The sequence below is a fragment of the Oncorhynchus masou genome, unplaced genomic scaffold, assembly GCF_036934945.1.
Source record: "Oncorhynchus masou masou isolate Uvic2021 unplaced genomic scaffold, UVic_Omas_1.1 unplaced_scaffold_1525, whole genome shotgun sequence".
NCBI classification, from domain to species: Eukaryota; Metazoa; Chordata; class Actinopteri; order Salmoniformes; family Salmonidae; genus Oncorhynchus; species Oncorhynchus masou.
Window position 1 is genome coordinate 56487 of NW_027005279.1, and position 24679 is coordinate 81165.

Below are 24679 nucleotides of genomic sequence, written 5' to 3' on the forward strand. Positions count from 1 at the left end.
CTTTACCTCCCTCTTCCTTCCTATCTACCTCTCTCTTCCTCCCTCACTCTACCTACCTCTTCCTCCTCACTCTACCTACCTCTCTTCCTCCCTCACTGCCTACCTCCCTCTCTTCCTCCCTCCCTCACTCTACCTACCTCTCTTCCTCCCTCCCTCACTCTACCTACCTCTCTTCCTCCCTCCCTCACTCTACCTCCCTCTCTTCCTCCCTCCCTCACTCTACCTACCTCTCTTCCTCCAACTCTCTACCTACCTCTCTTCCTTCCTCCCTCACTCTACCTACCTCTCTGCCTCCCTCCCTCCTCTACCTCTCCATTCTCTATCCTACCCTCTTCCTCCCTCACTCTACCTCCTCTCTTCTTCCTCCCTCACTCTACCTACCTCTCTTCCTCCCTCACTCTACCTCCCTCTCGACCTTTCCCTATCTACCTCTCTTCCTCCCTCACTCTACCTCCCTCTCTTCCTCCCTCACTCTACCTCCCTCTCTTCCTCCCTCACTCTACCTACCTCTCTTCCTCCCTCACTCTGCCTACCTCTCTCCCTCACTCACTCTACCTCCCTCTCTTCCTCCCTCACTCTACCTCCCTCTCTTCCTCCCTCCCTCACTCTACCTAGATCTCTTCCTCCCTCTATCTACCTACCTCTCTTCCTCCCTCATTCTACCTCCCTCTCTACCTTTCCCTATCTCTACCTCTCTTCCTCCCTCAATCTACCTCCCTCTCTTCCTCCCTCACTCTGCCTCCCTCGCTTCCTCCCTCACTCTACCTACCTCTCTTCCTCCCTCACTCTACCTACCTCTCTCCCTCCCTCACTCTACCTACCTCTCTTCCTCCCTCACTTTACCTACCTCTCTTCCTCCCTCACTCTACCTACCTCTCTTCCTCCCTCACTCAACCCACCTCTCTTCCTCCCTCACTCTACCTCCCTCTCTTCCTCCCTCACTCTTCCTACCTCTCTTCCTCCCTCACTCTACCTCCCTCTCTTCCTCCCTCACTCTACCTACCTCTCTTCCTCCCTCACTCTACCTACCTCTCTTCCTCCCTCACTCTACCTACCTCTCTTCCTCCCTCACTCTACCTCCCTCTCTTCCTTCCTCCCTCACTCTACCTACCTCTCTTCCTTCCTCACTCTACCTCCCTCTCTTCCTCCCTCACTCTATCTCCCTCTCTTCCTCCCTCACTCTACCTACCTCTCTTCCTCCCTCACTCTGCCTACCTCTCTTCCTCACTCACTCTACCTCCCTCTCTTCCTCCCTCACTCTACCTCCCTCTCTTCCTCCCTCCCTCACTCTACCTAGATCTCTTCCTCCCTCTATCTACCTCCCTCTCTTCCTTTCTCACTCTACCTACCTCTCTTCCTCCCTCACTCTACCTCCCTCTCTACCTTTCCCTATCTCTACCTCTCTTCCTTCCTCACTCTACCTCCCTCTCTTCCTCCCTCACTCTGCCTCCCTCTCTTCCTCCCTCACTCTACCTACCTCTCTTCCTCCCTCACTCTACCTACCTCTCTTCCTCCCTCACTCTACCTCCCTCTCTTCCTCCCTCCTCTACCTCCCTCTTCCTCCCTCACTCTACATCCCTCTATTCCTCCCTCCCTCACTCTACCTACCTCTCTTCCTTCCTCACTCTACCTTCCTCTCTTCCTCCCTCACTCTACCTAACTCCCTTCCTCCCTCAATCCACCTACCTCTCTTCCTCCCTCACTTTACCTCCCTCTCTTCCTCCCTCACTCTACCTACCTCTCTTCCTCCCTCACTCTACCTCCCCTCTTCCTCCTCCCTCACTCTACCTCCCTCTCTTCCTCCCTCACTCTACCTCCCTCTCTTCCTCCCTCACTCCACCTACCTCTCTTCCTCCCTCACTCTACCTTCCTCTCTTCCTCCCTCACTCTACCTACCTCTCTTCCTCCCTCACTCCACCTACCTCCTCCCTCCCTCACTCTACCTACCTCTCTTCCTTCCTCACTCTACCTCCCTCACCTTCCTCCCTCTTTACCCTCTCTCTTCCTCCCTCACTCTACCTACCTCTCTTCCTCCCTCACTCTACCTCCCTCTCTTCCTCCCTCACTCTACCTACCTCTCTTCCTCCCTCCTCACTCTACCTACCCTCTCTTCCTCCCTCACTCTACCTACCTCTCTTCTTCCCTCACTCTACCTCCCTCTTTTCCTCCCTCACTCTACCTCCCTCTCTTCCTCCCTCACTCCACCTCCCTCTCTTCCTCCCTCACTCTACCTCCCTCTCTTCCTCCCTCACTCTACCTCCCTCTCTTCCTCCCTCCCTCACTCTACCTCCCTCTCTTCCTCCCTCACTCTACCTATCTCTCTTCCTCCCTCACTCCACCTACCTCTCTTCCTCCCTCACTCTACCTTCCTCTCTTCCTCCCTCACTCTACCTACCTCTCTTCCTCCCTCACTCCACCTACCTCTCTTCCTCCCTCACTCTACCTACCTCTCTTCCTTCCTCACTCTACCTCCCTCACTTCCTCCCTCACTTTACCTCTCTCTCTTCCTCCCTCACTCTACCTACCTCTCTTCCTCCCTCACTCTACCTACCTCTCTTCCTCCCTCACTCTACCTACCTCTCTTCCTCCCTCCTGCACTCTACCTCCCTCGCTTCCTCCCTCACTCTACCTACCTCTCTTCTTCCCTCACTCTACCTCCCTCTTTTCCTCCCTCACTCTACTCTACCTCCCTCTCTTCCTCCCTCACTCCACCTCCCTCTCTTCCTCCCTCACTCTACCTCCCTCTCTTCCTCCCTCACTCTACTTACCTCTTTTCCTCCCTCACTCTTCTCTCCTCCCTCACTCTATCCCCCCTCTTCCTTCCTCACTCTACCTCCCTCTCTTCCTCCCCACTCTACCTACCTTTCTTCCTCCCTCCTCACCTCCCTCTCTTCCTCCCTCTCTTCCTCCTTCCTCTCTCACTCTACCTACCTCTCTTCCTCCCTCCTCTACCCCCCCTTCCTCCCTCTATCCCCCTTCTCTTCCTCTTCCTCTCTTCCTCCCTCACTCTCCCCCTCTCTTCCTCCCCTCACTCTTCCTCCCTCACTCTACCCCCTCTCTTCTCTTCCTCCCTCACTCTACCTCCCTCTCTTCCTCCCTCACTCTACCCCCCTCTCTTCCTTCCTCCCTCACTCTACCCCCCTCTCTTCCTTCCCCAGCACCCCTCCCTGCCTCTCTCGGCTCATCCCGGTTTAGTGCAATGGAGTTGCTTTGGTTTTCAAACGGCCTAGATTAGGGACAGTTTGACATTTACTGTGTGTGTTGGGGGGGGGCAGATGTCTCTTTATATTACATTGGAGTGGATGAACATGCGCAGTTAGCCTACAGGACACCTTTTAAGTAGCCGAGTGAAATTAATACAATTTAAAAGTTAAGTTAAGTGACCAATATTTAGACAATATTGGAGCGTTTGAGGTCAAGGAATAGCTACTCTGATTGTTAAGGAGGCAGAACGCGCGTTAATCTTTCCTGAATAACTGGGCCTGCTGGGCGCATGAGACTGTGTGGCTACACAATGTAGGACGACTTGGGAGAATGACGACGGGCAGCAGACAGCGTATCAGAGGGAAAAATACAGCCAGACTGTCCTGTACGGTGCCTTATCTAGATCAGGAGTAGAGCCACAATTCATCCAGACGGAATGAAACATTCAAATATCGGGGCTTTTGCGCCATTATTCAATGACATTTTCACTTCAGTTCACAGCATTTCACTCACTTGAAAACAATAATGCAGTATTCATTTTAATGTGGTTATGTAGGCTAGTCTAGAGAGGATCATTGTGTTGTTGTAGACTAGTCGAGGGAGGATCATTGTGGTGTTGTAGGCTAGTCTAGGGAGGATCATTGTGGTTATGTAGGCTAGTCTAGGGAGGATCATTGTGTTGTTGTAGGCTAGTCTAGGGAGGATCATTGTGTTGTTGTAGGCTAGTTTAGGGAGGATCATTGTGTTGTTGTAGACTAGTTTAGGGAGGATCATTGTGATTATGTAGGCTAGTCTAGGGAGGATCATTGTGGTGTTGTAGGCTAGTCTAGGGAGGATCATTGTGGTGTTGTAGGCTAGTCTAGGGAGGATCATTGTGTTGTTGTAGGCTAGTCTAGGGAGGATCATTGTGTTGTTGTAGGCTAGTTTAGGGAGGATCATTGTGTTGTTGTAGACTAGTTTAGGGAGGATCATTGTGTTGTTGTAGGCTAGTTTAGGGAGGATCATTGTGTTGTTGTAGACTAGTTTAGGGAGGATCATTGTGATTATGTAGGCTAGTCTAGGGAGGATCATTGTGTTGTTGTAGGCTAGTCTAGGGAGGATCATTGTGTTGTTGTAGGCTAGTCTAGGGAGGATCATTGTGATTATGTAGGCTACTGTAGGGATGATCATTGTGTTGTTGTAGGCTAGTCTAGGGAGGATCATTGTGGTTGTTGTAGGCTAGTCTAGGGAGGATCATTGTGGTGTTGTAGACTAGTCTAGTCGAGGGAGGATCATTGTGTCGTAGGCTAGTTTAGGGAGGATCATTGTGGTGTTGTAGACTAGTCTAGTCCAGGGAGGATCATTGTGTCATAGGCTAGTTTAGGGAAGATCATTGTGTTGTTGTAGACTAGTCTAGTCCAGGGAGGATCATTGTGTCGTAGGCTAGTTTAGTGAGGATCATTGTCACTAAAGCTATACAAATGTAATTAGCTGATACGTTATTTTAAAAAGAGAGGCGAGCCAGCGAAAAGAGAAAAAAATCATCATAAAAAATCGAATAAAAGTTGTACCCATTTTAATAATACTAAACATCTTCTGTACAACAGCTAGCGACCTCACCAATATATTTGAGCCTTTTGGTATTCCCACTTATGACACCAACGCACCAAACGGCAGGACAAGGGAGTGAAACCGGGTCGTTGGCGTGAAAGGAAAACCCCCATAATGCATCCTGCCAATAGTGTGGACCCACTCTCTATATGAGGGAATCCTTATGTACAGGAAATTACATTTGTTTGAGCTGCGAGTCTTCACTCTTCTTTTATGTGTAAGGCTAGTCTAGGATGGCTTCTCCTCTGTAGCTGGCCTCTCCTCTGTACCTGGCCTCTCCTCTGCACCTGGCCTCTCCTCTGTACCTGGCCTCTCCTCTGTACCTGGCCGCTCCTCTACACCTGGCCTCTCCTCTACCTGGCCTCTCCTCTGTAGCTGGCCTCTCCTCTGCACCTGGCCTCTCCTCTGCACCTGGCCTCTCCTCTGTAGCTGGCCTCTCTCTGCACCTGGCCTCTCCTCTGCACCTGGCCTCTCCTCTGCACCTGGCCTCTCCTCTCTACCTGGCCTCTCCTCTGTACCTGGGCTCTCCTCTGCACCTGGCCTCTGCACCTGGCCACTCCTACACCTGGCCCTCCTCTGTACCTGGCCTCTCCTCTGCACCTGGCTCTCCTCCCTGGCCTCTCCTCTGCACCTGGCCTCTCCTCTACACCTGGCCTCTCCTCTGCACCTGGCCTCTCCTCTGCACCTGGCCTCTCCTCTGCACCTGGCCTCTCCTCCCCACCTGGCCTCTCCTCTGTACCTGGCCTCTCCTCTGCACCTGGCCTCTCCACTGCACCTGGCCTCTCCTCTGTAGCTGGCCTCTCCTCTGTAGCTGGCCTCTCCTCTGCACCTGGCCTCTCCTCTGTAGCTGGACTCTCCTCTGCACCTGGCCTCTCCTCTGTACCTGGCCTCTCCACAGCACCTGGCCTCTCCTCTGCATCTGGCCTCTCTGTAGCTGGCCTCTCCTCTGCACCTGGCCTCTCCTCTGTAGCTGGACTCTCCTCTGTAGTTGGCCTCTCCTCTGCACCTGGTCACTCCTCTGCACCTGGTCACTCCTCTGCACCTGGTCACTCCTCTGCACCTGGTCACTCCTCTGTACCTGGCCACTCCTCTGTAGCTGGCCTCTCCTCTGTAGCTGGCCTCTCCGCTGCCAATCAGTTATTCCTCTACGTTCTTGTGGATTTATATAGAAAATTGATGCAGATTTGAATGATTTTATGTGTGGCATGATTGCTAGTTAACCTATTGCAGATCTGGACAAACGATCCACCTACCACTATTGTCCCTGTGTACAGAGGGCAGGATAGAGTTTTACTAAACGTGTAGAAAAGTGTAGAGCATAAGGGAAATACCAAAACACCTTGATAGGGGAGGAGCGTGCAGGCAGATTAGGAAACGTGGCTATATTGAAGAAAATATTTTGTTAAACCTGCAAAATGGGGAATGTAAACCAGGAGAAAATGCACTACCCTCCCCTGTGCCTAATAATACAAATAAATAAAAATCCCCCATCACTCCCCAAAGCAAAACAAAAAGCTAGACAAACCTCCCTTATTTTGGACCGGCCCACCTCAGTCAATTTCAAACTGTCCCTTTGCGCCCAAGTCAGAAAACCCCAGTGACAATGCCAAAGCACCAATCAGGGCGCAGAACACAGAGAGTCTCCAGTGACAGGCTGACCTGCTGTCTCGGCGTTACCATGGCGATTTACAGTACAGAGGCGTCTGTGGTATAATGCAGAGAGCGAGAGAGGGATGGGGGAGAAAGAGAATGGATATGTATATAGTAGGGAAGAATAGAGGAGGGGGAATAGAGGAGGAGGAATAGAGGAGGAATAGAGGAAGAATAGAGGAGGAGGAATAGAGGAAGAGGAAGAATAGAGGAGGAGGGGGGAGGAATAGAGGAGGGGGAATAGAGGAGGAGGAATAGAGGAGGAGGAATAGAGGAGGGGGAATAGAGGAGGAGGAATAGAGGAGGGGGAATAGGGGGAAGAAGAGGGGGAATAGAGGAGGGGGGGTATAGAGGAGGAAGAATAGAGGAGGGGGAATAGAGGGGGGGGAATAGAGGAGGAAGAATAGAGGAGGGGATATAGAGGAGGGGGAATAGAGGAGGAAGAATAGAGGAGGGGGGAATAGAGGAGGGGAAGAATAGAGGAGGGAATAGAGGAGGGGGAATAGAGGAGGGGGAATAGAGGAGGGGGAATAGAGGAGGAGGAAGGAATAGAGGGAGGGGGAGGGGGAATAGAGGAGGAGGGGGGAGGAGGGGAATAGAGGAGAAGAAGGGGATATAGAGGAGGGGGAATAGAGGAGGAAGAATAGAGAAGGGGGAATAGAGGAGGGGGAATAGAGGAGGGAGGAATAGAGGAGGGGGAATAGAGGAGATAGAGGAGGGGGAATAGAGGAGGGGGAATAGAGGAGGAAGAATAGAGGAGGGGGAATAGAGGAGGAGAGGAGGAATAGAGGAGGGAGGGGGAATAGAGGAGGAAGAATAGAGGAGGGGGAATAGAGGAGGGGGAGAGGGGAATAGAGGAGGGGATAGAGGAGAGGGGGAGGAAGAATAGAGGAGGGGAATAGAGGAGGGGGAATAGAGGGAAGAATAGAGGAGGGGAATAGAGGAGGGGAATAGAGGAGGAAGAATAGAGGAGGGGGAATAGAGGAGGGGGAATAGAGGAGGGGAGGAGGGGGAATAGAGGAGGGGATAGAGGAGGAAGAATAGAGGAGGGGGAATAGAGGAGGGGGAATAGAGGAGGGGGAATAGAGGAGGGGGAATAGAGGAGGGGGAATAGAGGAGGAAGAATAGAGGAGGGGGAATAGAGGAGGGGGAATAGAGGAGGGAGAGAGGGGGAATAGAGGAGGGGGAGGGAAGAATAGAGAGGAGGGGGAATAGAGGAGAAAGAATAGAGGAGGGGAATAGAGGAGGGGGAATAGAGGAGGGGGAATAGAGGGAGGGGGAATAGAGGAGGGGAATAGAGGGAGGAATAGGAGGAGAATAGAGGGGGAATAGAGGAGGAAGAATAGAGGAGGGGAATAGAGGAGGAAGAATAGAGGAGGGGGAATAGAGGGAGGGGGAATAGAGGAGGAAGAATAGGAGGGGGGAGGAGGGGAATAGAGGAGGAAGAATAGAGGGGAGAGGGGGAATAGAGGAGGAAGAATAGAGGAGGAGGAATAGAGGAGGGGAATAGAGGGGAAGAATAGGGGAGGGAGAATAGAGGAGAAGAGGGAAGAATATAGGAGGGGGATAGAGGAGGGGGAATAGAGCAGGGGGAATAGAGGAGGGGGAATAGAGGAGGAAGAGGAGGGGGAATAGAGGAGGGGGAATAGAGGAGGGAATAGAGGAGGGAATAGAATAGAAGGGGGAATAGAGGAGGGGGAATAGAGGAGGAGGCATAGAGGAGAGGAGAGAGGCATAGAGGGGGTGAATAGAGGAGGAAGAATAGAGGAGAGGGAGGAGGGGGAATAGGGGAGGGAGAATAGAGGAGGAAGAATAGAGGGGGGGGAGGAGGAGAGGAGGGGGAATAGATGAGGATGAATAGAGAAGGGGGAATAGAGGAGAGGGGGAATAGAGGAGGAGGAAGAAATAGAGGAGGAAGAATAGAGGAGGTGAATAGAGGCGGGGGAATAGAGGAGGAAGGAGGGGGAATAGAGGAGGGGGAATAGAGGAGGGGGAATAGAGGAGGAAGAATAGAGGAGGAAGAATAGAGGAGGGGGGAATAGAGGAGGAAGAATAGAGGAGGGGGAATAGAGGAGGGGGAATAGAGGAGGAAGAATAGAGGGGGAGGGGGAATAGGAGGGGGAGAGAGGAATAGAGGAGGAAGAATAGAGGAGGGGGGAGGAGGGGAATAGGAAGGAGGAAGAATAGGAGGAGGAGGAGGGGAATAGAGGAGGAAGAATAGAGGAGGAGGAATAGAGGAGGGGGAATAGAGGGGGAATAGAGGAGGAAGAATAGAGGATGGGGAATAGATGAGGAAGAATAGAGGAGAGAGGAATAGAGGAGGGAGAATAGGGGAGAGGGGAATAGAGGAGGGGGAATAGAGGAGGGGGAATAGAGATGCTGAGAGGATATAACAATTCAACAGGCTTCAGATAAGATGGTGGCAGGCAGTCAGATGCTATATACATGTAAAAACACTGATGCATTTCAGTTAGCTGACATTACTGGCAGCATCATTGTTTGTCTTTGCGTGGTAACATGTACTATACTGCTAGCCCACATTAAGTGTTCTGCTTTCACATCACTTTATTACAGAACTGGAAATAGCAATATAGCCTACATACTCTGTCTTTGTAAAGATTGCACACACACATAGGGCCTAGCCCAGATCCAGACAGAGTCCTGAATGTTCTCTAGGATCTAGTGCCAGTCAGCAGGGACTCCTCTCTGATTCAGCTAGCCCAGATCCAGTCAGAGTCCTGAATGTTCTCTAGGATCTAGTGCCAGTCTGCAGGGACTCCTCTCTGATTCAGCTAGCCCAGATCCAGACAGAGTCCTGAATGTTCTCTAGGATCTAGTGCCAGTCTGCAGGGGCTCATCTCTGATTCAGCTAGCCCAGATCCAGATAGAGTCCTGAATGTTCTCTAGGATCTAGTGCCAGTCTGCAGGGGCTCCTCTCTGATTCAGCTAGCCCAGATCCAGACAGAGTCCTGAATGTTCTCTAGGATCTAGTGCCAGTCTGCAGGGGCTCCTCTCTGATTCAGCTAGCCCAGATCCAGACAGAGTCCTGAATGTTCTCTAGGATCTAGTGCCAGTCTGCAGTCTGGGGCTCCTCTCTGATTCAGCTAGCCCAGATCCAGACAGAGTCCTGAATGTTCTCTAGGATCTAGTGCCAGTCTGCAGGGGCTCCTCTCTGATTCAGCTAGCTCAGATCCAGACAGAGTCCTGAATGTTCTCTAGGAGTCCTGAATGTTCTCTAGGATCTAGTGCCAGTCTGCAGGGGCTCATCTCTGATTCAGCTAGCCCAGATCCAGACAGAGTCCTGAATGTTCTCTAGGATCTAGTGCCAGTCTGCAGGGGACAGAGTCCTGAATGTTCTCTAGGATCTGATTCAGCTAGCCCAGATCCAGACCTAGTCCTGAATGTTCTCTAGGATCTAGTGCCAGTCTGCAGGGGCTCCTCTCTGATTCAGCTAGCCCAGATCCAGACAGAGTCCTGAATGTTCTCTAGGATCTAGTGCCAGTCTGCAGGGGCTCCTCTCTGATTCAGCTAGCCCAGATCCAGATAGAGTCCTGAATGTTCTCTAGGATCTAGTGGCAGTCTGCAGGGGCTCCTCTCTGATTCAGCTAGGCCAGATCCAGACAGAGTCCATTAATGTTCTCTAGGATCTAGTGCCAGTCTGCAGGGCTCCTCTCTGATTCAGCTAGCCCAGATCCAGACAGAGTCCTGAATGTTCTCTAGGATCTAGTGCCAGTCTGCAGGGGCTCCTCTCTGATTCTCTGTATGTTTCAGACCTATTACTGCTGACTGGGGAGGTGACCTGTATATTGTGATCAATCCCAGCTGAAATAGTTCTCAGATATGGGATAACCATTTCAGATACAAGGGGAGTCAGGTAGAGATGCTGTATGAATAGAGATGGAGAGAACAAAATACAATGGGATGAGGGTTGAAAGGAGGATGAGAGGTACAGGATAAGGAGAGGGTAGAGTGACCCTTATAGCACCTGTTTTATAGCGGGTTAACACCAAAATAGAATGAATACAGGTGTGCTGCATAGTGAGAGCAACCTCAGCGTGATGGTTTGGTGTGTCCCTTCCTTACCTCCATCGGAGTACGTCTCAGTCCCGTATCCATCCTGCAGGCCGTTGCTCCAGGTCCCTTCGTAACGGGCCCCGCTAACCGTGCTCTCCAGTTGGCCATAGCGTCCCTTGAAGCCCTGCGTCCACTCCCCCCTGTAGTCCCAGCGGCCCTTGCTCTCCACACCCACACCGTGGCGTTTCCCCTGCGCCCACGTGCCCTGGTAGCTATTCCCGCTGGGCCAGGTGTAGACACCCAGGACCTCGAAGCCGTGGCTCCAGGCCCCGGCGTACTCCCCCTGACCCTGTGGCCCTGTGCAGACCCCCCGGCCATGGGCCTTGCCCTGCTCCCACCCTCCACAGTACGACCCCCCATCATCAAAGTCAAACCTGCCTCCAGTGGACATGCATGAAACAGGTTTAGGCAAAATCCTCAGAACGTCAAGAAGAGAAAATCAGGTTGACACAGAAAGATCAGGGCCGGGAGGCGAAGATGGAGATGGAATCATGGAGGTTTAGATCTCCTAGTATTTCCCTTTACCTTCTTGTTGTTGTTTTTTTAATGATAATGGAATCAAAAACAGGTTCCCCGTCTTGTACAGAGCAGGGCTTGGTCCAGAGAACATCACCTGGGACGGAGAGAGAGGTTTCATCTGTCTGTCAATGGAGGTGGCAGGGTCTGGATCTCGGTCTGGGCCTGGCGTGGCGTTAAGGATGCTAGATGCTACTGCCGGGCGAGCATTCTGCTTCCCACGGCTGTATGCGCTCCTCCTCCTCTCCTCCTCCTCCTCCTCCTCCTCCTCCTCCCTCCTCCTCCACCCTCCTCCTCCACCCTTCTCGATAGCTGGGATGGCACTAACCCACTCACCTCTCCGTTGGCTGGGGCACTCCAGACAGGCTAGGCCCAGGCTTTTCTAATAGTCCCAGAGGCCCTGACGGCAGCAGCGCCACAGCGAGCACAGCCTGATGAGCTCAATCAGACATACCACCACCACCGTCTAGCTGTGCCGTACTGGCACACAGAAATGGAGAGAGGATAGAGACGGGAGAGGGAGAGAGGATAGAGACAGGAGAGGGAGAGAGGATAGAGACGGGAGAGGGATCGTACCTCACCAGTACGCCCCAGAAATAAACAGAGATGGGCTATAGCTATAGAATGGGCTGGAAACATCCGAACACACACATCCGTAAACACACACACACACACACTGAACACACACACACCTCAGACGACCCAACTGACTGTGTATTTTCCCTTTGCTTCGCCTCTTCTCCTGTCTCGTTCTCTCCTTCCTCCTCCTCCTCACTGTGCTCCTGCAGCGCTGTAGCGATGGAGCTGCAGTCTCTCCTGAACAACATGGGAGGAGGGTTGATGCAACAACAAAATATATATATATAATGATTGTCTTCCGTTCCTCTTAATCTTCTGTATTTAGAGCTCAACCCCCTTATGTCTGGGTCGTTAATATATCCAGTTTCCCACAAGTCATATGGTGTTGGTCTCCCGGTCTCTTCTCTCCATTGCTTTCTCTCTCTCTCTCTCTCTCTCTCTCTCTCTCTCTCTCTCTCTCTCTCTCTCTCTCTCTCTCTCTCTCTCTCTGTCTCTCTCTCCCTCTCTCTGTCTCTCTCTCTCTCTCTCTCTCTCTCTCTCTCTCTCTCTCTCTCTCTCTCTCTCTCTCTCTCTCTCTCTCGCTCGCTCTAAAATCTGCTCATTACTGAAGGACTGGTCCACCCCATCCAATACCCCTCCCCCACATGCTCCCTCTCTCCCTCCCTCCTCCTGCAGGCTCTTAAAGAGACAGGGATACAGGGACAGGGGAAGAGCAGCATGTGTTCGGTTCACTGCACTGGCCCTTGGGGATAAATCCTGCTTTCCCTAATTACCCAGCGGTCTAATGATCTACCTCTCTCTCTCTCTCTACCTTTCTCTCAATTCAATTCAATTCAAGGGGCTTTATTGGCATGGGAAACATATGTTAACATTGCCAAAGCAAGTGAAGTAGATAATATACAAAAGTGAAATAAACTATAAAAATTAACAGTCAACATTACACTCACAAAACTTCCAGAAGAATAAAGACGTTACAGATGTTATATTATGTATATATCCAGTGTTGTAACGATGTGCAAATGGTTAAAGTACAAAAGGGAAAATAAATAAGCATAAATATGGTTTGTATTTACAATGGTGTTTTTCTTCACTGGTTGACCTTTTCTTGTGGCACCAGGTCACACATCTTGCTGCTGTGATGCACACTGTGGTATTTCACCCAGTAGATATCGGAGTTTATCAAAACCGGGATTGTTTTCAAATTTTTTGTGGATCTGTGTAATCTGAGGGAAATATGTCTCTCTAATATGGTCATACATTGGGCATGAGGTTGGGAAGTGCAGCTCAGTTTCCACCTCATTTTGTGGGCAGTGAGCACATAGCCTGTCTTCTCCTGAGAGCCAGGTCTGCCTACGGCGGCCTTTCTCAATAGCAAGGCTATGCTCACTGAGTCTGTACATAGTCAAAACTTTCCTTAAATTTGGGTCAGTCACAGTGGTCAGGTATTCTGCCACTGTGTACTCTCTGTGTAGGGCCAAATAGCATTCTAGTTTGCTCTGTTTTTTTGTTAATTCTTTCCAATGTGTCAAGTAATTATCTTTTTGTTCTCATGATTTGGTTGGTTCTAATTGTGTTGCTGTCCTGGGGCTCTGTGGGGTGTGTTTGTGTTTGTGAACAGAGCCCCAGGACCAGCATGCTTAGGGGACTCTTCTCCAGGTTCAATCTCTCTGTAGGTGATGGCTTTGTTATGGAAGGTTTGGGAATCGCTTCCTTTTAGGTGGTTGTAGAATTTAACATCTCTTTTCTGGATTTTGATCATTAGCTGTTATCGGCCTAATTCTGCTCTGCATGCATTATTTGGTGTTCTACGTTGTACACAGAGGATATTTTTGCCGAATTCTGCATGCAGAGTCTCAATTTGTTGTTTGTCCCATTTTGTGAAGTCTTGGTTGGTGAGCGGACCCCAGACCTCACAACCATAAAGGGCAATGGGCTCTATGACTGATTCAAGTATTTTTAGCCAAATCCTAATTGGTATGTTGAATTTTATGTTCCTTTTGATGGCATAGAATGCCCTTCTTGCCTTCTCTCTCAGATCGTTCACAGCTTTGTGGAAGATACCTGTAGTTTTTTGTGTGCTCTAGGGCAACGGTGTCTACATGGAATTTGTATTTGTGGTCCTGGTGACTGGACCTTTTTTGGAACACCATTACTTTGGTCTTACTGAGATTTACTGTCAGGGCCCAGGTCTAACAGAATCTGTACAGAAGATCTAGGTGCTGCTGTAGGCCCTCCTTGGTTAGGGACAGAAGCACCAGATCATCAGCAAACAGCAGACATTTAACTTCAGATTCTAGTAGGGTGAGGCCGGGTGCTGTAGACTGTTCTAGTGCCCTCGCCAATTCGTTGATATATATGTTGACTTCCGACTGACATGACCCTCATGCCAAATTGAGTCGAAGCATTTTTTAAATCAATAAAGCATGAGACAACTTTGCCTTTGTTTTGGTTTGTTTGTTTGTCAATTTGGGTGTGCAGGGTGAATACGTGGTCTGTTGTACGGTAATTTGGTAAAAAAACAATTTGACATTTTCTCAGTACATTGCTTTCATTGAGGAAATGTCTGCAGTTAATGATAATGCAGAGGATTTTCCCAAGGCTGCTGTTGACTCAAATCCCACGGTAGTTATTGGGGTCAAATTTGTCACCACTTTTGTGGATTGGGGTGATCAGTCCTTGGTTCCAAATATTGGGGAAGATGCCAGAGCCAAGGAGGATGTTAAGGAGTTTTAGTATAGCCAATTGGAATTTGTTGTCTGTATATTTGATCATTTAATTAAGGAAACCATCAACACCACAGGCCTTTTTGGGTTGGAGGGTTATTATTTTGTTATGTAGCTCATTCAAGTTAATTGGAGAATCCAGTGGGTTCTGGTCATCTTTAATAGTTGATTCTAAGATCTGTATTTGATCATGTATATGTATTTGCTGTTTGTTCTTTGTTATAGAGCCAAAAAGATTGGGGAAGTGGTTTACCCATACATCTCCATTTTGGATAGATAATTATTTGTGTTGTTGTTTGTTGAGTGTTTTCCAATTTTCCCCAGAAGTGGTTAGAGTCTATCGATTCTTCAATTACATTGAGCTAATTTCTGACATGCTGTTCGTGACGGCGTAGACTCAGTGTTTCCGGGTCTCTATATTTTTGGTTGGACAGGTTTCTCAATATCTTTCTTAGGTTTTTGCATTCTTCATCAAACCATTTGTCATTCTTGTTAATTTTCTTCGGTTTTCTATTTGAGATTTTTAGATTTGATAGGGAAGCTGAGAGGTCAAATATACTGTTAAGATTTTCTACTGCCAAGTTTACACCTTCACTATTACGCTGTACGCTCTTGTTGGCTGGCCCTCGGTTCATACTTGTCGCCAAACCCACAGGCTCCAGGTCATCTACAAGTCTTTGCTAGGTAAAACCCTGTCTTATCTCAGCTCACTGCTCACCATAGCAGCACCCACACGTAGCACGCACTCCAGCAGATATATTTCACTGGTCATCCCCAAAGCCAATTCCTCCTTTGGTCGCCTTTCCTTCCAGTTTTCTGCTGCCAATGACTGGAACAAACTATAAAAATCACTGAAGCTGGAGACTCTTACCTCCCTCACTAGCTTTAAGCACCAGCTGTCAGAGCAGCTCACAGATCACTGCACATGTACATAGCCCATCTGTAAACAGCCCATCCAACTACCTCATCCCCATACCGTTATTTATTTTTTTTTCTCCTTTGCACCCCAGTATCTCTACTTGCGCATTCATCTTCTATCACTCCAGTGTTTAATTGCTATATTGTATTTACAGTGCCTTGCGAAAGTATTCGGCCCCCTTGAACTTTGCGACCTTTTGCCACATTTCAGGCTTCAAACATAAAGATATAAAACTGTATTTTTTTGCGAAGAATCAACAACAAGTGGGACGCAATCATGAAGTGCAACGACATTTATTGGATATTTCAAACTTTTTTAACAAATCAAAAACTGAAAAATTGGGCGTGCAACATTATTCAGCCCCCTTAAGTTAATACTTTGTAGCGCCACCTTTTGCTGCGATTACAGCTGTAAGTCGCTTGGGGTATGTCTCTATCAGTTTTGCACATCGAGAGACTGAAATTTTTTCCCATTCCTCCTTGCAAAACAGCTCGAGCTCAGTGAAGGTTGGATGGAGAACATTTGTTCCATGTTCCATGTGTAACTCTGTTGTTGTTGTTTGTGTCACACTGCTTTGCTTTATCTTGGCCAGGTCGCAGTTGTAAATGAGAACTTGTTCTCAACTGGCCTACCTGGTTAAATAAAGGTGATCTGGTGTACCTGGTTAAATAAAGGTGATCTCGTCTACCTGGTTAAATAAAGGTGATCTGGTCTACCTGGGTAAATAAAGGTGATCTGGTCTACCTGGTTAAATAAAGGTGATCTCGTCTACCTGGTTAAATAAAGGTGATCTGGTCTACCTGGTTAAATAAAGGTTAAATAAAATAAATAAATACAAATTACAGTGGAACGATTTGTCCAGGAATTTGTCTAAAATGGATTGAATTTGTTGTTTCCTAATTGTTTTTTTGGTAGGTTTCCAAACTACATTCCTTCCATCTATAGCATTTCTTAATATTACTCAATTCCTTTGGCTTTGATGCCTCATGATTAAGTATTATTGCTCTCTTCAAGTGGGCTGACTCTGAGAGACTCTGGGTTGAGGTCAGTGATAAAGTAGTCTACAGTACTACTGCCAAGAGATGAGCTATAGGTGTACCTACCATAGGAGTCCCCTCGAAGCCCACCATTGACTATGTACATACCCAGCGTGCAACAGAGCTGCAGGAGTTGTGACCCGTTTTTGTTGGTTATGTTGTCTTGGGCGGCATACGGGGGAGGGAATGCTGTCACCTCCAGGTAGGTGTTTGTCCCCCTGTGTGCTGAGGTTGTCAGGTTTTTGTCCGGTTCTGGCATTTAGGTCACCACAGACTAGTACATGTCCCTGGGCCTGGAAATGATTGATTTCCCCCTCCAGGATGGAGAAGCTGTCTTCATTAAAGTTTGGGGATTCTAGTGGAGGGATATAGGTAGCACACAGGAGGACATTTGTTAATGTTAAGATCATTTCCTTTTGAATTTCTAGCCAAATGTAAAATGTTTCTGTTTTGATTAATTTAATGGAGTGAGTTAGATCTGCTCTATATCAAATTAGCATAGCCCCTGAGTCCCTTCCCTGTTTCACACCTCTCCCTCTGTCTCTCTCAATTCAATTTGAAGGGCTTTAGTGGCATGGGAAACATACACTGAGTGTACAAAACATTAGCAACACATGTCTTATACTGAGTTGCACCCCCATTTGCCCTTAGAACAGCCTCAATTTGTCTGGGCATGGACTCTACAAGGTGTTGCAAGTGTTCCACAGGGATGCTGGCCCATGTTGACTCCAATGCTTCCCACAGATGTGTCAAGTTGGCTGGACCATTCTTGATACACACCAAAAACTGTTGATCGTGGAAAAACCCAGCAGCTTTGCAGTTCTTGGGACACTCAAACTGGTGCGCCAGGTACCTACTACCATACCCCGTTTAAAGGCATGTACATCTTTTGTCTTGCCCATTCACCCTCTGAATGGCCCACATACACAATCCAGGTCTCAGTTGTGTCAAGATTTGAAAAACCTTCTTTAGCCCGTCTCCTCCCCTTCATCTACACTGATAGAAGTGGATTTAACAGGTGACATCAATAAGAGATCATAGCTTTCAGCTGGATTCACCTGGATTCACCTGGTCTTTTGTACAGTCATTGTATGTTTACATTGACAAGGCAGGTGAAATAGACAATAAACAAAATGAACAATCAGAAATTAACATTAAACATATCTTTTGAGGCTTTTATGCTATACCTACCACCTTGTGGATTTACCTTTTTGTCTTGGAGGATTACCTTGTACACTTACAAAATCATTTAGATATTTCAAATGTCTGTCTGAAGGACTCTTTTTACTTTATTAAATCTCTCAAGTACTGCATGTCTGCCTCATCTTCTGTCTTACTGTCCAGTTGGTTAAGTGACTGTTTCTCTCTCCGGAGACCCTCTAACCCCTGACAGAAAGAAGTCCTTCAGGAAAACATGTAACTCCACAACCTCAAAAGGAATTCCACAAGAACAAGGTAATCCTCCAAGACAAAAAGGTAAATCCACAAGGTGGTAGGTAAAGCATAAAAAGCCTCAAAAGATACTCAAAAATAAATAAACAAGAACAAAAAACAGAATTCCTCAAGAGCCTCCACCGGGATCGACTACACAGAATACTAGGGCTCTCTCCCCCAGAGCAAAGAACTGAGGGAAACTAAGGGTTTAAATACAATCAGGGGAAACGAGGCACAGGTGCAAATAATAATGGGGATCAAGGGAAAGCAAAAGGTCAAAAAGCACAATGGGGGCATCTAGTGACCAAAAACCGGAACAACCCTGGCCAAATCCTGACATTCACCTGGTCTTTTGTACAGTCATTGTATGTTTACATTGACAAGGCAGGTGAAATAGACAATAAACAAAATGAACAATCAGAAATGAACATTAAACATTACACTTACAAAATCATTTAGATATTTCAAATGTCTGTCTCTCCTCTCTCGCTCATCTCTACCTCTCTCTGTTTTACTGTCCCCTCACTCCTCTCTCTCCCCCTCTCCCCCTCACTCCTCTCTCTCCCCCTCTCCCCTCACTCCTCTCTATCTCCCCCTCACTCCTCTCTCTCTTCCCCTCACTCCTCTCTCTCTCTCCCCCTCACCCCTCTCCCCCTCCTCTCTCTCTCTCCCCCTCACTCCCTCTCTCCCCTCACTCCTCTCTCTCCCCCTCTTTCCCCCTCACTCCCTCTCTCTCCCCCCTCACTCCTCTCTCTCTCCCCCTCACTCCTCTCTCTCCCCCTCACTCCTCTCTCTCTCTCCCCCTCACTCCTCTCTCTCTTCTCCCCCTCACCCTCTCTCCCCCTCACTCCTCTCTCTCCCCCTCACTCCTCTCTCTCTCCCCCTCACTCTCTCTCTCCCCCTCACTCCTCTCTCTCCCTCTCACTCCTCTCTCTCTCTCTTCATCCTCTCCCTGTTTCCTCTTTAAGAGAAACAACTGGAAAGTCAGCCATGTATTTAGTTGTATACTAGTGGCTCTGTGTCTGTGATTGTCTGATTCGTAAAGTGTACTTCGGACTTCATTTCTGTATTTATAACATTGTAATAAAACAAAGCAGACAAACTGATGAGATGACTTCCGACTGACATGACCTTCAGTTGGAGTTCTCCTGCTCTTCTTCTGGCCAATGGCATGTCAGAGAGTCAATAGATGTTTACTGTGCATCATGAGATCCATTGTCTTCAGAAAGCATTCATACTGCTTGACTTATTCCACACCTCGTTGTGTCACCGCCTGCATTTAAAATGGATAAAAACATTTTCCTCACCCATCTACACACAATACCTCATAACGACATATTGAAAACATTATTTTAGACATTTTTGCTAATATATTGAAAATACAGAAATATCACATTTACGTAACCAATACGTAAGTATTCACACAGTGGGCCTCCCGGGTGGCGCAGTGGTTAAGGGCACTGCAGCGACAGCTGTGCCACCAGAGACTCTGGGTTCGTTCCCAGGCTCTGTCGTAACCGGCCGCGACCGGGAGGTCCGTGGGGCGACGCACAATTGACCTAGCGTCATCCGGGTTAAGGAGGGGTTGGTCGGTAGGGATGTCCTTGTCTCATCGCGCACCAGTGACTCCTGTGACGGGCCGGGCGCAGTGCGCGCTGACCAAGGTTGCCAGTTGCACGGTGTTTCCTCTGACATATTGGTGCGGCTGGCTTCCCGGGTTGGATGCGCGCTGTGTTAAGAAGCAGTGCGGCTTGGTTGGGTTGTGTTTCGGAGGACGCATGACTTTCAACCTTCGTCTCTCCCGAGCCCGTATGGGAGTTGCAGCGATGAGACAAGATAGTAGCGACTAACAATTGGAAACCACGAAATTGGGGAGAATTATTATTATTATTTTCTTAAGTATTCACAGTCAATACTCTGGGATGTAGAACCACCTTTGGAGGCGTTTACATCTTTGAGTTGTCTTGGGTATGTCTGTATCAGCTTTGAGTTGTCTTGGGTATGTCTGTATCAGCTTTGAGTTGTCTTGGGTATGTCTGTATCAGCTTTGAGTTGTCTTGGGTATGTCTGTATCAGCTTTGAGTTGTCTTGGGTATGTCTGTATCAGCTTTGAGTTGTCTTGGGTATGTCTGTATCAGCTTTGAGTTGTCTTGGGTATGTCTGTATCAGCTTTGAGTTGTCTTGGGTATGTCTGTATCAGCTTTGAGTTGTCTTGGGTATGTCTGTATCAGCTTTGAGTTGTCTTGGGTATATCCTGTATCAGCTTTGTACATCTGGATTTAAGAATTTTCTCCCATTCTTCCTTGCAGATTTTGTCTCAGGCTATGTATGTTAAGTTAGATGGGGAGTGGCGGTGAACAGCAATCTTCAAGTCTTTCCACAAAAGTGTGGGCTTTGGCCACTCAAGGACTTTCACATTCTTATTCTGAACCTTAATAAAAACATATGTGCAGAATATAAAACAAAATGGACTTCCTGTTGAAGCTTCTGTTTCTTCCACATCCCAGTCAGCCTGTCCATAAGACATCCTAATGTATATAGCACTCTATATCGTGTACAGTGGGAAGAAAAAGTTTGTGATACCCTTTAGAATTATCTGGATTTCTGCATAAATTGGTCATAAAATTGTATCTGATCTTCATCTAAGTCACAACAACAGACAAACACAGTCTGCTTGATTAAACTAATAACACACAAACAATGATATGTTTTCATGTCTTTATTGAACACACCGTGTAAACATTCACAGTGCAGGGTGGGAAAAGTATGATGACGCTCCTGTGGCAGCAATAACCTCAACCAAACATTTTCTGTAGTTGCGGATCAGAACTGCATAACGGTCAGGAGGAATTTGGACCGTTCCTCTTTACAAAACTGTTTCAGTTCAGCAATATTCTTGTGATGTCTGGTGTGAACTGCTCTCTCGAGGTCATGCCACAGCATCTCAATAGGGTTGAGGTCAGGACTCTGACTGGACCACTCCAGAAGGCGTGTTTTCTTCTGTTCAAGCCATTGTGTTGTTGATTGACTTCTGTCTAATGGGATGTTGACCTGTTGCATCACCTAACTTCTGTTGAGCTTCAATTGGCGGACAGATGGACTTACATTCTCCTGCAAAAGGTCTTGATAAACTTGGGAATACATTTTTTCGTTGATGATAGCAAACTGTACAGGCCCTGAGGCAGCAAAGCAGCCCCAAACCATGATGCTCCCTCCACCATACTTTACAGTTGGGATGAGGTTTTGATGTTGGTGTGCCGTGCTTTTTTTTCTCAACACATAGTGTTGTGTGTTCCTTCCAAACAACATAACTTTAGTTTCATCTGTCCACAGGATATTTTGCCAGTAGCGCTGTGAACATCCAGGTGCACTTTTGCAAACTTCAGACGTGCAGCAACGGTTTTTTTGGACAGCAGTGGATTCTTCCGTGGCGTCCTCCCATGAACACCGTTCTTGTTGAGTGTTTTACGTATCGTAGACTCGTCAGCAAAGATGTTAGCATGTTCCAGAGATTTCTGGAAGTCTTTAGCTGACATGCTAGGATTCTTCTTAACCTCATTGAGCATTCTGCACTGTGCTCCTGCAGTCATCTTTGCAGGACGGCCAATTCTAGGGAGAGTAGCAACAGTGCTGAAATGTATCCATTTATAGACAATTTGTCTTTCCGTGGACTGCCTTTTAGAGATACTTTTGTAACCCTTTCCAGCTTTATGCAAGGCAACAATTCTTCATCTTAGGTCTTCTGACATCTATTTTGTTTGGTTCACATTAGGCAATGCTTCTTGTGAATAGCAAACTCAAATTTTGTGAGTGTTTTTTATGGTGCAGGGCAGCTCAAACCAAAATCTCTAATCTTGTCTCATTGATTCAACTCCAGGTTAGTTGACTCCTGACTCCAATTAGCTTTTGGAGAAGTCATTAGCCTCGGGGGTTCACATACTTCAGGGTTGGGGAAACTGTAATTCTATTAGTCAATATAACCTTCTGGTTAAACATTTAAACATACCTCAGGATCCAGGGTTGGGGAAACCCATTCTATTAGTTAATATAACCTTCTGGTTAAACATTTAAACATACCTCAGGATCCAGGGTTGGTGAAACCCATTCTATTAGTTAATATAACCTTCTGGTTAAACATACCTCAGGATCCAGGGTTGGGAAACCCATTCTATTAGTTAATATAACCTTCTGGTTAAACATACCTCAGGATCCAGGGTTGTGGAAACCCTTTCTATTAGTTAATATAACCTTCTGGTTAAACATACCTCAGGATCCAGGGTTGGGAAACCCATTCTATTAGTTAATATAACCTTCTGGTTAAACATACCTCAGGATCCAGGGTTGTGGAAACCCATTCTATTAGTTAATATAACCTTCTGGTTAAACATACCTCAGGATCCAGGGTTGGGAAACCCATTCTATTAGTCAATATAACCAATAGGTCTAAAAACACAGTCACATCCACAATTCATGCTTTGAAGTGTAATGTTTCATCAACCAGCATTTGTAATTTTTATTTCAAAATTGAACAATGTTTTCTTTTATTTATTTACTTCTGTAAAGTAACAAGAACGTACACAGAACTCAAACAAAAATACAAATAAAAAAAAACTGAAAAAGTTGGATGCATCAGTCCTTCTGGGAGATAGGTAGGTAGAGGAAGGAAGAGAGGATTCCTGTGGTGGTGTCTGTTCTAGGGGTGAACAGGCTGGGGGAAGACCAGAGAACATCCTGGACCTTAGACCCTTGTCTGAGAGGATTCCTGTGATGGTGTCTGTTCTAGGGTGAAAACAAAGGGGAGGAGGCCTGTCTAGGTGAGGCTAAACCAGGGGGAGGAGGCCTGTGGTGGTGTCTGTTCTAGGGGTGAACAGGCTGGGGGAAGGGCCCTGTCCAGAAGAACATCCTGGTACCTACACCTTAGACCCTTGTCTGAGAGGATTCCTGTGGTGGTGTCTGTTCTAGGGGTGAACAGGCTGGGGGAAGGGCCCTGTCCAGAACATCCTGGTACCTACACCTTAGACCCTTGTCTTGAGAGGATCTGACTGGTGGAAGCAATATGGCCAAAACTCTACCTAGACTATCAGAGGGCAAGGTACTATCATCCTACTGCATACACCTATTAAATCTTCTCTGATCTCTACAAGTGTCTAGAGGTTAGGGGGTTGTTCTGGACAGGGCCATGGAGGAGACCAGAGGGAGGAGGCCTGTCCAGGTGAGGATAAACCAAGGGGAGGAGAGGAGGCCTGTCCAGGTGAGGCTAAACCAGGGGGAGGAGGCCTGTCTAGGTGAGGATAAAACCAAGGGGAGGAGGCCTGTCTAGGTGAGGATAAAACCAAGGGGATGAGGCCTGTCTAGGTGAGGCTAAACCAGGGAGAGAAGGCCTGTCTAGGTGAGGCTAAACCAGGGAGAGGGGCCTGTCTAGGTGAGGCTAAACCAGGGAGAGGAGGCCTGTCTAGGTGAGGCTAAACCAAGGGGAGGAGGCATGTCTAGGTGAGGATATCGTGGGCCTGCTGTTCCACCAACACAGCCATGTTTTTCACATCCCCACACCAGAGGTCCAACCGGTCCTTCATGCCCTTGATCTGAACAGGGAAGAGAGTGAGGGTGAAAGGTTAACCGTCACAGTAACTACAACTAGGATTGGTCTCAATGTCTTGTGTTACAGGGGACATCATAGTGAAACAGAGTATTCCCTGTTTCTGGTCCAAACCAGGAGTCATGTCCAGCCTCTGAGAACCGGTGCTTCTCATTGCTTGATTATTATTCCTTGGCCCGTGAATATTAATATGTTAAGGAGAATGCATTTACCTGCTGCAGGTCCAGTACTCGGGGCTGCACCCAGGTCATCTGAACCTTCTGGTCCACCTCACCAACCCGTCTCAATGTTTCCTTTGATCAGACCCACAGACAGAGCTTTCATCACAAGTCTCCAGCTCCACCTGCAGGGGACAACCAAGAATAAACCCCAGTTGTCAATTAGACCCAGTTCAAACCATTTACCCCAGTTGTACCCTGGTTTTTTTACAATCAACTCTCCAGATAAAAACCCCAACCCTGGTCTCCAGATCACCAACCCTGGTCTCCAGATAAACCCCAACCCTGGTCTCCAGATAAAAACCCTGGTCTCCAGATAAAGTTGTCACCAACCCTGGTCTCCAGATAAACCCTGGTCTCCAGATAAACCCCAGTTGTCACCAACCCTGGTCTCCAGATAAACCCCAGTTGTCACCGACCCTGGTCTCCAGATAAACCCCAACCCTGGTCTCCAGATAAACCCCCCCAACCCTGGTCTCCAGATAAACCCCAGTTGTCACCAACCCTGGTCTCCAGATAAACCCCAACCCTGGTCTCAGATCCATATAAACCCCAACCCTGGTCTCCAGATAAACCCCAACCCTGGTCTCCAGATAAACCCCCCCAACCCTGGTCTCCAGATAAACCCCAGTTCCAGATCACCAACCCTGGTCTCCAGATAAACCCCAGTTGTCACCCTGGTCTCCAGATAAACCCCAACCCTGGTCTCCAGATAAACCCCAGTTGTCACCAACCCTGGTCTCCAGATAAACCCCAACCCTGGTCTCCAGATAAACCCCAGTTGTCACCAACCCTGGTCTCCAGATAAACCCCAGTTGTCACCAACCCTGGTCTCCAGATAAACCCCAGTTGTCACCAACCCTGGTCTCCAGATAAACCCCAGTTGTCACCAACCCTGGTCTCCAGATAAACCCCAGTTGTCACCAACCCTGGTCTCCAGATAAACCCCAGTTGTCACCAACCCTGGTCTCCAGATAAACCCCAGTTGTCACCAACCCTGGTCTCCAGATAAACCCCAGTCACCAACCCTGGTCTCCAGATAAACCCCAGTTGTCACCAACCCTGGTCTCCAGATCACCAACCCTGGTCTCCAGATAAACCCCAGTTGTCACCAACCCTGGTCTCCAGATAAACCCCAA

General features: G+C 48.1%; 1 protein-coding gene and 1 long non-coding RNA gene across 3 annotated transcripts in view; both read right to left on the bottom strand.

The window, feature by feature from the left end:
* LOC135531125 (junctophilin-3-like) overlaps window positions 1-11284 on the bottom strand; it is a 45829-nt gene extending 34545 nt beyond the window's left edge. The window contains exon 1 of the mRNA XM_064959241.1: window positions 10528-11284. Coding sequence (XP_064815313.1) covers window positions 10528-10909 — 382 coding nt within the window. The 5' untranslated portion in view covers window positions 10910-11284. The remainder of the gene's footprint in view (window positions 1-10527) is intronic.
* A 10940-nt stretch (window positions 11285-22224) lies between these two features.
* On the bottom strand, window positions 22225-23599 carry LOC135531131 (uncharacterized). Of its 2 annotated transcripts, none has more exons than XR_010453959.1 (3): window positions 23535-23599; window positions 22567-23308; window positions 22225-22402 (listed from the first exon to the last, which is right to left on the bottom strand). It is a non-coding gene; the product is annotated as an uncharacterized LOC135531131 (long non-coding RNA). The 2 variants fall into 2 exon arrangements; XR_010453960.1 differs by lacking the exon at window positions 22225-22402 and adding an exon at window positions 22457-22488.
* Between the last annotated feature and the right edge of the window lie 1080 nt (window positions 23600-24679).